Here is an 11,302-nt window from a genome sequence, read left to right as displayed (position 1 = left end):
CAGTTTGTGTTTTGGTTTTTCTTTATTGTAATTGTCATTTGGGCTTGGCCTCATGTAAGCCGCTCTGAGTCCCTATCGGGGAGATGGTGGCGGGGTATAAATAAAGATTATTATTATTATTATTATTATTATTATTATTATTTCACTGTTATGGAGTGGTACTTTCATAGAATAATAGAGTTGGAAGAAACTTCATGGTCCATCCAGTTCAACCCCCTGCCAAGAAGCAGGAAAATTGCATTCAAAGTACCCCCAACAGATGGCCATCCAGCTTCTGCTTAAAAGCCTCCAAAGAAGGAGCCTTCAACAATCTCTGGGAGCAGAGAGTTCCACTGCTGAATGGCTCTCACAGTCAAGAAGTCCTTTTTAATGTTCAGTTGGAATCTCCTTTTTGTAGTTCGAAGCCATTGTTCAGCGTCCTAGTCTCCAGGGCAGCAGAAAACAGCCTTGCTCCCTCCTCCCTATGACTTCCTCTCACATATTTATACATGGCTATCATGTCTCCTCTCATTCTTCTCTTCTTCAGGCTAAACATGCCCAGCTCTTTAAGCCGCTCCTCATAGGGCTTGTTCTCCAGACCCTTGATCATTTTAGTTGCCCTCCTCTGGACACATTCCAGCTTGTCAACATCTAATCACCTCTCAACAAAAGATTGCCCCAGGCCCTACCAGGCCATCAAATGCTAATCAAGATGGTCAGTTGAAACATTCACACCTAGCTCCAGCAGACAAGAGTTCTTTGTCCTACCCTGGTCATTCCACAGATATATAAACTCTTCTTCCTCTGAGGATGCTTGCCATAGATGCAGGTGAAATGTCAGGAGAGAATGCCTCTAGAACGTGGCTATATAGCCCAAAAAAACCTACAACAACCCAGTGATTCCGGCCATGAAAGCCTCCGACAATACATGCCTATCATGTCTCCTCTCAGCCTTCTCTTCTTCAGGCTATTATTATTATTATTATTTTTATTAAACTTTATTTGTACCCTGCTAGCATCTCCCGAAGGACTCAATGCGGCTTACAAAGGCCAAGGCCTCAACACACAATATAACAATACAAAACCTAAGGCAAATTAAAAACAATTAAAGCAATATAAACAACAAGCAATAAACAATACACTAAGACACAATAAAACTGGGCCGGGCCAGAGTAATGGGTACAGGATTAAAAGTGCTGATGTGACAGGTGGTATATAAGGCTTATAGGGCAAGTGCAGTGTGCGGTGTGCAGCAATCTTAGTTCTAATAAAGTGCTTATGGGACTTGGTATTGGAGATTTCCTATTCTGGGAAGGCACATCGGAACAGCCAGGTCTTCAAGTTCTTTCTGAAGACTGCCAATGTAGGGGCCTGTCAAAGATCTTTGGGGAGGGTGTTCCAGAGTCGGGGGGCCACCACAGAAAAGGCCCTGTCTCGTGTCCCCACCAAACGCGCTTGCGACGCAGGCGGAATCACGAGCAGGGCCTCTCTAGATGACCGAAGTGAACGTGTGGGTTCGTAGACGGAGATGCGGTCACGCAGGTAGGATGGTCCCAAACAGTTCAGGCTAAACATGCCTAGCTCTTTAAGCCACTCCTCATAGGGCTTGTTCTCCAGACCCTTGATCATTTTAGTTGCCCTCCTTTGGACACATTCCAGCTTGTCAATGTCTAATCACCTCTCAACAAAAGATTGCCCCAGGCACTGCCAGGCCACCAAATGCTAATCAAGGTGATCAGTTGAAAAATTCACACCTAGCTCCAGCAGACAAAAGTTCTTTGTCCTACCCTGGTCATTCCACAGATATATAAACTCTTTTTCCTCTGAGGATGCTTGCCATAGATGCAGGTGAAATGTCAGGAGAGAATGCCTCTAGAACGTGGCCATATAGCCCGAAAAAACCTACAACAACCCAGTGATTCCGGCCATGAAAGCCTCCGACAATACATGCCTATCATGTCTCCTCTCAGCCTTCTCTTCTTCAGGCTATTATTATTATTATTATTATTTTTATTAAACTTTATTTGTACCCCGCTAGCATCTCCCGAAGGACTCAATGCGGCTTACAAAGGCCAAGGCCTCAACACACAATATAACAATACAAAACCTAAGGAAAATTAAAAACAATTAAAGCAATATAAACAACAAGCAATAAACAATACACTAAGACACAATAAAACTGGGCCAGGCCAGAGTAATGGGTACAGGATTAAAAGTGCTGATGTGACAGGTGGTATATAAGGCTTCTAGGGCAAGTGCAGTGTGCAGTGTGTAGCAATCTTAGTTCTAATAAAGTTCTTATGGGACTTGGTATTGGAGATTTCCTATTCTGGGAAGGCACATCGGAACAGCCAGGTCTTCAAGTTCTTTCTAAAGACTGTCAACGTAGGGGTCTGTCTACGATCTTTGGGGAGGGTGTTCCAGAGTCGGGGGGCCACCACAGAAAAGGCCCTGTCTCATGTCCCCACCAAACACGCTTGCGACGCAGGTGGGATCACGAGCAGGGCCTCTCCAGATGACCGAAGTGAACGCGTGGGTTCGTAGACGGAGATGCGGTCACGCAGGTAGGAGGGTCCCAAACCGTTCAGGCTAAACATGCCCAGCTCTTTAAGCTGCTCCTCATAGGGATTGTTCTCCAGACCCTTGATCATTTTAGTTGCCCTCCTTTGGACACATTCCAGCTTGTCAACATCTAATCACCTCTCAACAAAAGATTTCCCCAGGCACTGCCAGGCCATCAAATACTCATCAAGGTGGCCAGTTGAAACATTCACACCTAGCTCCAGCAGACAAGAGTTCTTTGTCCTACCCTGGTCATTCCACAGATATATAAACTCTTTTTCCTCTGAGGATGCTTGCCATAGATGCAGGTGAAACATCAGGAGAAAATGCTTCTAGCACAGGGCCATACAGCCCGAAAAAACCTACAACAACCCAGTGATTCCGGCCATGAAAGCCTTCGACAATACGTGGCTATCATGTCTCCTCTCAGCCTTCTCTTCTTCAGGCTAAACATGCCCAGCTCTTTAAGCCGCTCCTCATAGGGCTTGTTCTCCAGACCCTTGATCATTTGAGTCGCCCTCCTCTGGACACATTCCAGCTTGTCAACATCTCCTTTCAATTGTGGTGCCCAGAATTGGACACAATATTCGAGGTGTGGTCTAACCAAAGCAGAATAGAGGGGTCGCAAGACTTCCCTGGATCTTCTAGACACTAGACTCCTCTTGATGCAGGCCTTTCCCCAAGCCTTCTCACCAAAGGACAGCCGAGCCATTGACAGTGAGGTGTAATGAGCCCCAACATGCCAGGTGTTTCGGACTCCAACTCCCAGAAGCCTCAGCTGCGTGGGCCAAGGGCTTGGGATTCTGGGAGGCGAAGTCCAAAACGCACTTGAGAGAGGAGAGTGAGGGGGAGAACTATGAGAGGCACCCCAAGGAAGGAAGGGAGGAAGGGAAGGAGGGGGGGGGAGCGTCCTCTGTGAGGGACTTCCGACCCAAACGACGCTTCCCTCAGAGCCGCGCCTTCCGCTCCCTTCTGAAACCAACGGCCTGAGGCGTTCCTGTCCGCTCCCAAAAGGGGGGCGTGGCCTCCGGAGCCCCGCCCCCTCTCCGCGCGGCCACTCCCTCCCTCCCTCTCTCCCTCCCTCCTCGGTCTCCTGGCTCGCGGGCACCGCGGCGGAAGTCTCGCAAGCGGCTCGCGCGCCCCTCTTCAACGACTGAAGGAGAAAGAGGAGGAAAAGCAGCAGCATCATGGCAGACGGCGCCCGCTCCTCCTCCTTCTTCGGCGGGAGCAGCAGCCGAGGCTCCAGCCCGGCGTCCAGCCCCTTGGTGGGCAGGGGCCCCAAGAGCCGCTCGCTGCCCACGCCGTCGCCCTCCTCGCCCGCGCTGCGAAGCCAGACGCCGCCCGCCTCCCCCAAGCAGCAGCAGCAGCAGTCGGCGGCGTTGTCTCGTGTGAGCGCGCCCGGGCACGGCTTCAAGCGGGTCACCCTCACCAAGCCCACCTTCTGCCACCACTGCTCCGACTTCATCTGGGGGCTGGCCGGGTACCTCTGCGAAGGTGAGGCGCCTCAGGAGGCAGGCAGGCAAGCTGAGGAGAGGCTTCTTGCCTCTGTATGGACGGGAGGAGGCGGGATGGGAGCGCCTCAAAGCCAGGAGAGAGGGGCCTCTCAGGAGGTTCCTCTGGAAGTAGATAGACAAGCTCACTGTCCTCCTGACAGGCAGAAATGCCTCAGGTTGAGAGGCCTCTTCATCTATTCCTCCTTCTGTATCAGCAGAAGGACTCCTTGGGAGCAAATGGGGCTTCCTTTCTCCATAACAGACAGACATTTGTCAGGTTGAGAGGCCTCTTTATCGTTTCCTCCCTCTGTATTAGCAGAAGGGCTCTTTGGGAGCAAATGGGGCTTCCTTTCCCTATGACAGACAAGGAATACATCATGCAAAGAAGTGTCTTTGGAGAGTTGGCTTTCCTTCCTCAGAACAGACCAGGTTGAGAGAACCCTCTTCACCATTTCCTCCCTCTGTATTAGGAAAAAGGCTTCTTGGGAGCAAATAGGGCTTCCTTTCCCCATGACAGACAGGAATACATCATGCAAAGAAGTCTCTTTGGAGAGTTGGCTTTCTTTCTTCACAACAGACACATATCCACCAGGTTGAGAGAAGCCTCTTCATCCTTTCTTCCCTCTGTAGCCGCAGAAGGGCTTCTTGGGAGCAAATGAGGCTTCCTTTCCCCATGATGGACAGGCAGACAGACATTTGCCAGGTTGAGAGGCCTCTTTATCTTTTCCTCCCTCTGTATTAGCAAAAGGGCTCCTTGGGAGCAAATGGGGCTTCCTTTCCCTATGACAGACAGGAATACATCATGCAAAGAAGCCTCTTTGGAGAGTTGGCTTTCTTTCTTCACAACAGACACATATTCACCAGGTTGAGAGAAGCCTCTTCATCCTTTCTTCCCTCTGTATCAGTAGAAGGGCTTCTTGGGAGCAAATGGGGCTTCCTTTCCCCATGACAGACAGACATTTGCCAGGTTGAGAGAAGCCTCTTCATCCTTTCTTCCCTCTGTATCAACAGAAGGGCTCCTTGGGAGCAAATGAGTCTCCCTTTCCCTATGACAGGCAGGAATACATCATGCAAAGAAGTGTCTTTAGAGAGTTGGCTTTCTTTCCTCACAACAGACATGTGTTCACCAGGTTGAGAGAATCCTCTTTATCCTGCCTACCTTTGCATCAGCCTAAGGGTTTCTTGGGAGCAAATGGGGCTTCCTTTCCCCATGACAGACAGACATTTGCCAGGTTGAGAGAAGCCTCTTTATCTTTTCCTCCCTCTGTATTAGCAAAAGGGCTCCTTGGGAGCAAATGGGTCTCCCTTTCCCTATGACAGGCAGGAATACATCATGCAAAGAAGTGTCTTTAGAGAGTTGGCTTTCTTTCCTCACAACAGACATGTGTTCACCAGGTTGAGAGAATCCTCTTTATCCTACCTACCTCTGCATCAGCCTAAGGGTTTCTTGGGAGCAAATGGGGCTTCCTTTCCCCATGACAGACAGACAGACATTTGTCAGGTTGAGAGGACTCTTCATCCTTTCCCTTTTCTGTATCAGAGAAAAGGCTTCTTGGGAGAAAATGGGACTTCCTTTCCCTATGACAGGCAGGAATACGTCATTCAAAGAAGTCTTTTTAGAGAGTTGGCTTTCTTTCCTCACAACAGACACGTATTCACCAGGTTGAGAGAGGCCTCTTCATCCTACCTCCCTCTGCATCAGCAGAGGGGCTTCTTGGGAGCAACTGGGGCTTCCTTTCCCCATGATAGACAGGCAGACAGACATTTGCCAGGTTGAGAGGACTCTTCATCCTTTCCCTTTTATGTATTAGTAGAAGGGCTTCTTGGGAGCAAATGGGTCTTCCTTTCCCTATGACAGGCAGGAATACATCATGCAAAGAAGTGTCTTTAGAGAGTTGGCTTTCTTTCCTCACAACAGACATGTATTCACCAGGTTGAGAGAAGCCTCTTCATCCTTTCCTCCCTCTGTATCAGCAGAAGGGCTCCTTGAGAGCACATGGGGCTTCCTTTCCTCATAACAGTCAGACAGACAAACATTTCCTAGGTTGAGAGGCCTCTTTATCCTTTCCTCCCTCTGCATCAGCAGAAGGGCTTCTTGGGAGCAAATAGGGATTCTTTTCCCCATGACAGACAGATAGACATTTGCCAGGTTTAGAGGCATCTTCATCCTTTCCCCTCTGTATTAACAGAAGGGCTCCTTGGGGGCAAATGGGGCTTCCTTTTCCTATGACAGACAGGAATATATTTTCTCTCTCTGTATCAGGAGGTTTTTCTGGGAGCAAATCGGACCTCCTTTGCTCATGACAGATGGACTTTATCAGGTTGAGAGAGGTATTTTCATCCTGGCTGCTCTCTCTATTAGCAGAAGAGCTCCTTGGGAGCAAACAGGGCCTCCTTTCCTCATGATAGACAGACATTTCTCAGGTTGAGAGGCCTCTTCATCCTTTCCCGTCTCTATATTAGCAGAAGGGCTCCTTGGGAGCAAACAGGGACTTCTTTCCTCATGACAGACTGACATTTCTCAGATTGAGAGAGGGCTCTTCATCCTTGCTCCTCTCTATATTAGTAGAAGGGCTCCTTGGGAGCAAATGGGGCTTCCTTTCCTCATTATAGACAGGTATACCTTATGCAAAGAGGACTCTGGAGAGAGATGGATTTCTTTCCTCACAATAGACAGGTGTTCATTGTATTGTCAAAGGCTTTCATGGTTGGAATCACTGGGTTGTAAGTTTTTCGGGCTGTATGGCCATTTTCCCCAGGGAACAAAACAGACAGCACACTTTCCTCCTGACAGACAGGAGGTCTCTTAATCCTTTTTGTATTACCTGAAAGTTTTCATGGAAACAGAGATACAGGGCTTCCTTTCCCTATGACAGCCAGAAATTCATCAGGTAAAGACAGATCTCTCAATCTTTTCCTCTCTGTGTTTAACTGAAGGTTTCCTTTTGAGCTGATAGATACTGCTTCCTTTCCTCACATCTGACAGGAACCCATCAGGTAGAGAGGTCTCTTCATCCTTTCTGTATTACCTGAAAGTTGCCCTGGAAATAGACATACAGGGCTTCGTTTCTCTATGGCAGATGGAAATTCATCAGGTTAATACAGGTGTATTAATCTTTTCCTCTCTATATTAGTTGAAAGTTTTATTTTGAGCGGATGGACAGTGCTTCCTTTCCTCTTGGCAGATAGGAATTCATCAGGTAAGGGGAGGCCTCTTAATCCTTTCCTCCCTGTATTAGCTGAAGATTTCCCTGGAAGTGGATAGACAAGCTTCCTTTCTCCATGATAAAAAAAATACTGCAAGTAAAGAAGTCTCTGGCCAGGAAGTAGTGGGAAAGAGCTTCCTTTCCTCACAGCAGACAGCAGTTTGTCAGAGAGTTATCTTCATCCTTCCCTATCTCTGGAAGCAACTAGAAAAAGCTTCCTTTCCTCATGACAGAGGAATTTGCCAGGTAGAGAGATCTCTTCATCCTTTCTGTATTAGCTGAAAGTTTTCCTGTATAGATAGGCAGGGTTTCTGTTTTGTATGTCAGACAGAACATTCATCAGGTAAAGAGAGGTCTCTTCATCCCTTCCTCTCCCTGTTAGCAGGGAGCAAACAGAAAAGGCTTCCTTTCCTTGTGTCAGACAGGAATGTGTCAGATAGAGAGATCTCTTCATCATTTCCTCTCACTGTATTAGCACAAGGTTTCCCTGAGAGCCGATAGAAAGGGCTTCCTTTCCTCATAACAGCAGGAATTCCTCATGTAGAGGGAGGTCTCTTGATCCCTTGCTCTTTCTCTATTAGAATTCTCTGGCTTCCTTTCCTCATGAGAAAAATTCATCAAGAAAAGGGTTGTCTTCATCCTCTCCTCTCTTTGTATAAGCAGGTTTTCCAGGGAGCAGAAAGAAAGGACTTCCTTTTCTCACAACGGACAGGAATTCCTCAGGTAGAGAGATTTCTTCATCATTTCCTCTGCCTATAGTAAAGACAGCAGAGAGTTTTTTTCCTTATGGAAGACAGAAAATCATCAGGTAGAGTCATCATCCTTTTCTCTCTTTATTAGCAGAAAGTTGCCTTTGGAGAAGACAGAAAAGGCTTTCGTCAACCTTTCTTCTCTCAGTATTAGATTTCCCTGAGAGCAGATAGAAAGGATTTCCTTTCCTCAGTTTGTCAATGTTTTCTTCTCTGCTCGTCACACAGGCAGACAGACGTTCATCTGGGAAAGTTCCTGACACTTGTCTCTGCTTTGAGAAAAAGCTCTTCCCACCGCAAGTAAAGCTTAGTAGAGGCTGGCTAGGACTCCTGTTTCTCAAATGCCTGCCATGTTTATAATCCATCCAGGGAAGGTTTTCAGTGAGGTGTGGAGGAAGCTCTTTGTGGTTAAAAATATATAAATGTCAGAGATTGCCCTTTATAAGTTTTGCAGTGTTTTTCTTTCTTGGGCTCCAGTATCTGAACAGCTGCCTGCTTGGAAGGTTTGGATCTGTCAGGCTAGTCTTTCCTGTTAATTCCCAAGAAGAAGGTCCACATTGCATTGAATTTTCTTTCTTGCGGCTGATAGTGTTTCTTAATGAGCAGAAATGTAGCAAGAGGGAGGAAAAGCTTAATCAGGGCCCTTCCACACAGCCCTATATCCCAGAATATCAAGGCAGAAAATCCCACAATATCTACTTTGAACTGGGTTATCTGAGTCCACACTCAGATAATGTGGCATTTTCTGCCTTGATATTCTGGGATATAGGGCTGTGTGGAAGGGCCCTGATTAAGCTTTTCTTCCCTCTTGTCAGGAACAAAACTATACTTGGGTTTGGGTTTGTTTTGTTTCTTGTATAAATAAGCAGCTAGTTGTTACACTTGGGACGTGCATGGTATGTAGAGTTAGCTCCCTTCATAAAGTAGTGCGCCTGGGGATTTGCATGTATCAACCAAACTCTTAGCATGTTAGTACTTGATACTTATTATTTTAGTACTTAGTTCTTATTACCTGATAGGTGGCCAAGCTGAAAAGCTTATTTCCCCTTTATAGATTTTTCATAATAAGTCAGATATGGAAAGTTTATAACTGTATCCAACACCTTATGGAGTAACCCTTTTTAGGGATGTTAGTGTAAAATTGGAAGGTAGATTAGTGCATTGACGAATTATTTAGACAATGCATCTCAAGCTTTCTGATGTGGAGGGGTGGCAATCCCCCTCCCAACCCCCGCACACATTGTGCTAGATCCCAGTGCTATATTTGTGTCTATTGACTGCACTTGTTTCTTTCTTTCACGAAAACTAGCCCCGGATTGAAAGTTAGTGGTCTGAAAATTGGCATCAGTCTGTGGATCACTGGTATTAGTTTAAATGTTGCAGTAGAACCAGCATGCTTTAAGCATTAGGCTGTGACTCTAGAGACTAGGGTTTGATTCCCCACTTGGTCATAGAAATCCATTGGGTGACACACACTCCCCAGAAAACCTAGTAACAGGTTTGCTTTAGATTCACCATTAGATGAAAATTCCTTGAAGGCACACAGTAGCGAAGCAACAACAAAGCTTGCATGTTCTTCTCTTACTCTCTCCCTTTGAATGCTGCCAGTACAGAGGAAGACTCAAAACCTTAGTTTTTTGCAGGGTAAGAACAAGGTGAACAAATAGTCTTTTCATACATGCACTAAAATTCTGCTTGGGGTTGCTTTGGGACTTCTTTTTTGTCGTGTCAGGAGTGACTTGAGAAACTGCAAGTCGCTTCTAGTGTGAGAGAATTGGCTGTCTGCAAGGACGTTGCCCAGGGGACGCCCGGATAGTTTAATGTTTTCATCATCCTTGTGGGATGCTTATCTCATGTCCCCACATGAGAAGCTGGAGCTGATAGAGGGAGCTCATCTGCCTCTCCCCGGATTTGAACCTGTAACCTGTCGGTCTTCAGTCCTGCTGGTCGGTCTTCAGTCCTGCGACCTGTCGGTCTTCAGTCCTGCCGGCTTTGGGAATGTCAAAGTATGACTTAGTCCTGAGTGCTTTCCATGGTGAAGGTGCCCTGTAACAGATTAATGTTTCGTTAATCTGCTATTTTCTACTTTTAGAGGTTTGCAGGTCATTCATGTGCTAATATCGTGTTTCCCTGAAGAGAAAAGAGTTTTGCACACAAGCTTCCCTTGTATTTTGAAGCAGTTGCTCATGTAGGACCTGGCCATGCTAAGCATCCAGGTGAATGAGAAGGGGCAGTGTACATTCACTGAATGTCCCACACAGAGCTTAGTTATGCAAATGGGGGTACTAAGCTAGTCTTATTTTCACTCCCTGTCTGCGGCGGAGCTCTAGACATGGGTGTTGGCTAACTCATATGCCTTCTGATACTCTCACATGTTTTCTTTAATGTGTGAATGGCAGACAGACAGGTGGTGGCCTTCCACTTTCCCCCACATTTATGAAAAAATTGACAATTTGTAAGTAGTTCGTGTTAAACACCTCAGTTGCTCTCAAAGACAGAATATTGGGGTCAGAATATTTTTTAAGCTTTTCAGTAATTGGGCACTTTGAATCTATCTGAAGTTACTCTGTATTTTCCTTCCTTCCTTCCTTCCTTCCTTCCTTCCTTCCTTCATGTTGTCCTTGGAGGAATCCACTGTCCTTCCTGTTTGTTCTATATGCACATATATTAGGGTCTAAGTATCTTGAATGGCACACTGATTTGCTCTAACTTGCTAAGACATGTACTCTTTAAGATGGCCTTGAACTGGAAGGTTATACAGTATACAGAAAGAGAAGTTGCTGCTGGTGTCTAAAGAAGTGAAGCCCTCGTCTTATGATTAAGCATTGCTCATATCCATGTTACATAAAGAAGCAAGAGGGTGTGAGCCAGGTAATGTGAATAACTTGCTGTAGCTGGATAGAGTTGAGCAATAATCTAGTATTTGCATATGCATGAAGGGAGGAATTGTTTTGCATCAGCTATTTTTGGAGAACTTTAAGCAAAGACTACTCAAGTGTTCCATGCCTCTGTATGCATGTGTGTAAGAACAGGGACATCTTGTGTCAGTCGTGTAAGCTATTAAGAAACAATGACAGACAATTTAGCATAAATACAGGTGGATAACCTTAAAGACAGGTAAAAGAGAAATGATATTGCTTGCATCAAAGCAAAGTCATACTGCAATATCATGAAAATGTTCAATTTGATCTTGGACAGACACGTTCTTCTGTTACTTTTTACTGTTTAGTTTATAATTGTTGGAACTGTTGCCCTGTATCTATAAAAATGATGCTAATATTAGTCTGTTCAAAAAGTCTGTTCCCTTTTAGGC

The 11,302-nt window shown here is 46.1% G+C and overlaps 1 protein-coding gene across 1 annotated transcript in view; it reads left to right on the top strand.

The window, feature by feature from the left end:
* Positions 1-3,616: 3,616 nt before the first annotated feature.
* DGKQ (diacylglycerol kinase theta) overlaps positions 3,617-11,302 on the top strand; it is a 98,669-nt gene continuing 90,983 nt past the window's right edge. Inside the window, exon 1 of the mRNA XM_060763721.2 lies at positions 3,617-4,035. Within this exon, the coding sequence (XP_060619704.2) occupies positions 3,729-4,035 (307 nt within the window). The 5' untranslated portion in view covers positions 3,617-3,728. The remainder of the gene's footprint in view (positions 4,036-11,302) is intronic.

The sequence above is a fragment of the Anolis sagrei genome, chromosome 2 (assembly GCF_037176765.1).
Source record: "Anolis sagrei isolate rAnoSag1 chromosome 2, rAnoSag1.mat, whole genome shotgun sequence".
Lineage (NCBI taxonomy): Eukaryota > Metazoa > Chordata > Lepidosauria > Squamata > Dactyloidae > Anolis > Anolis sagrei.
This window is presented reverse-complemented; position numbering and strand designations above follow the sequence as displayed.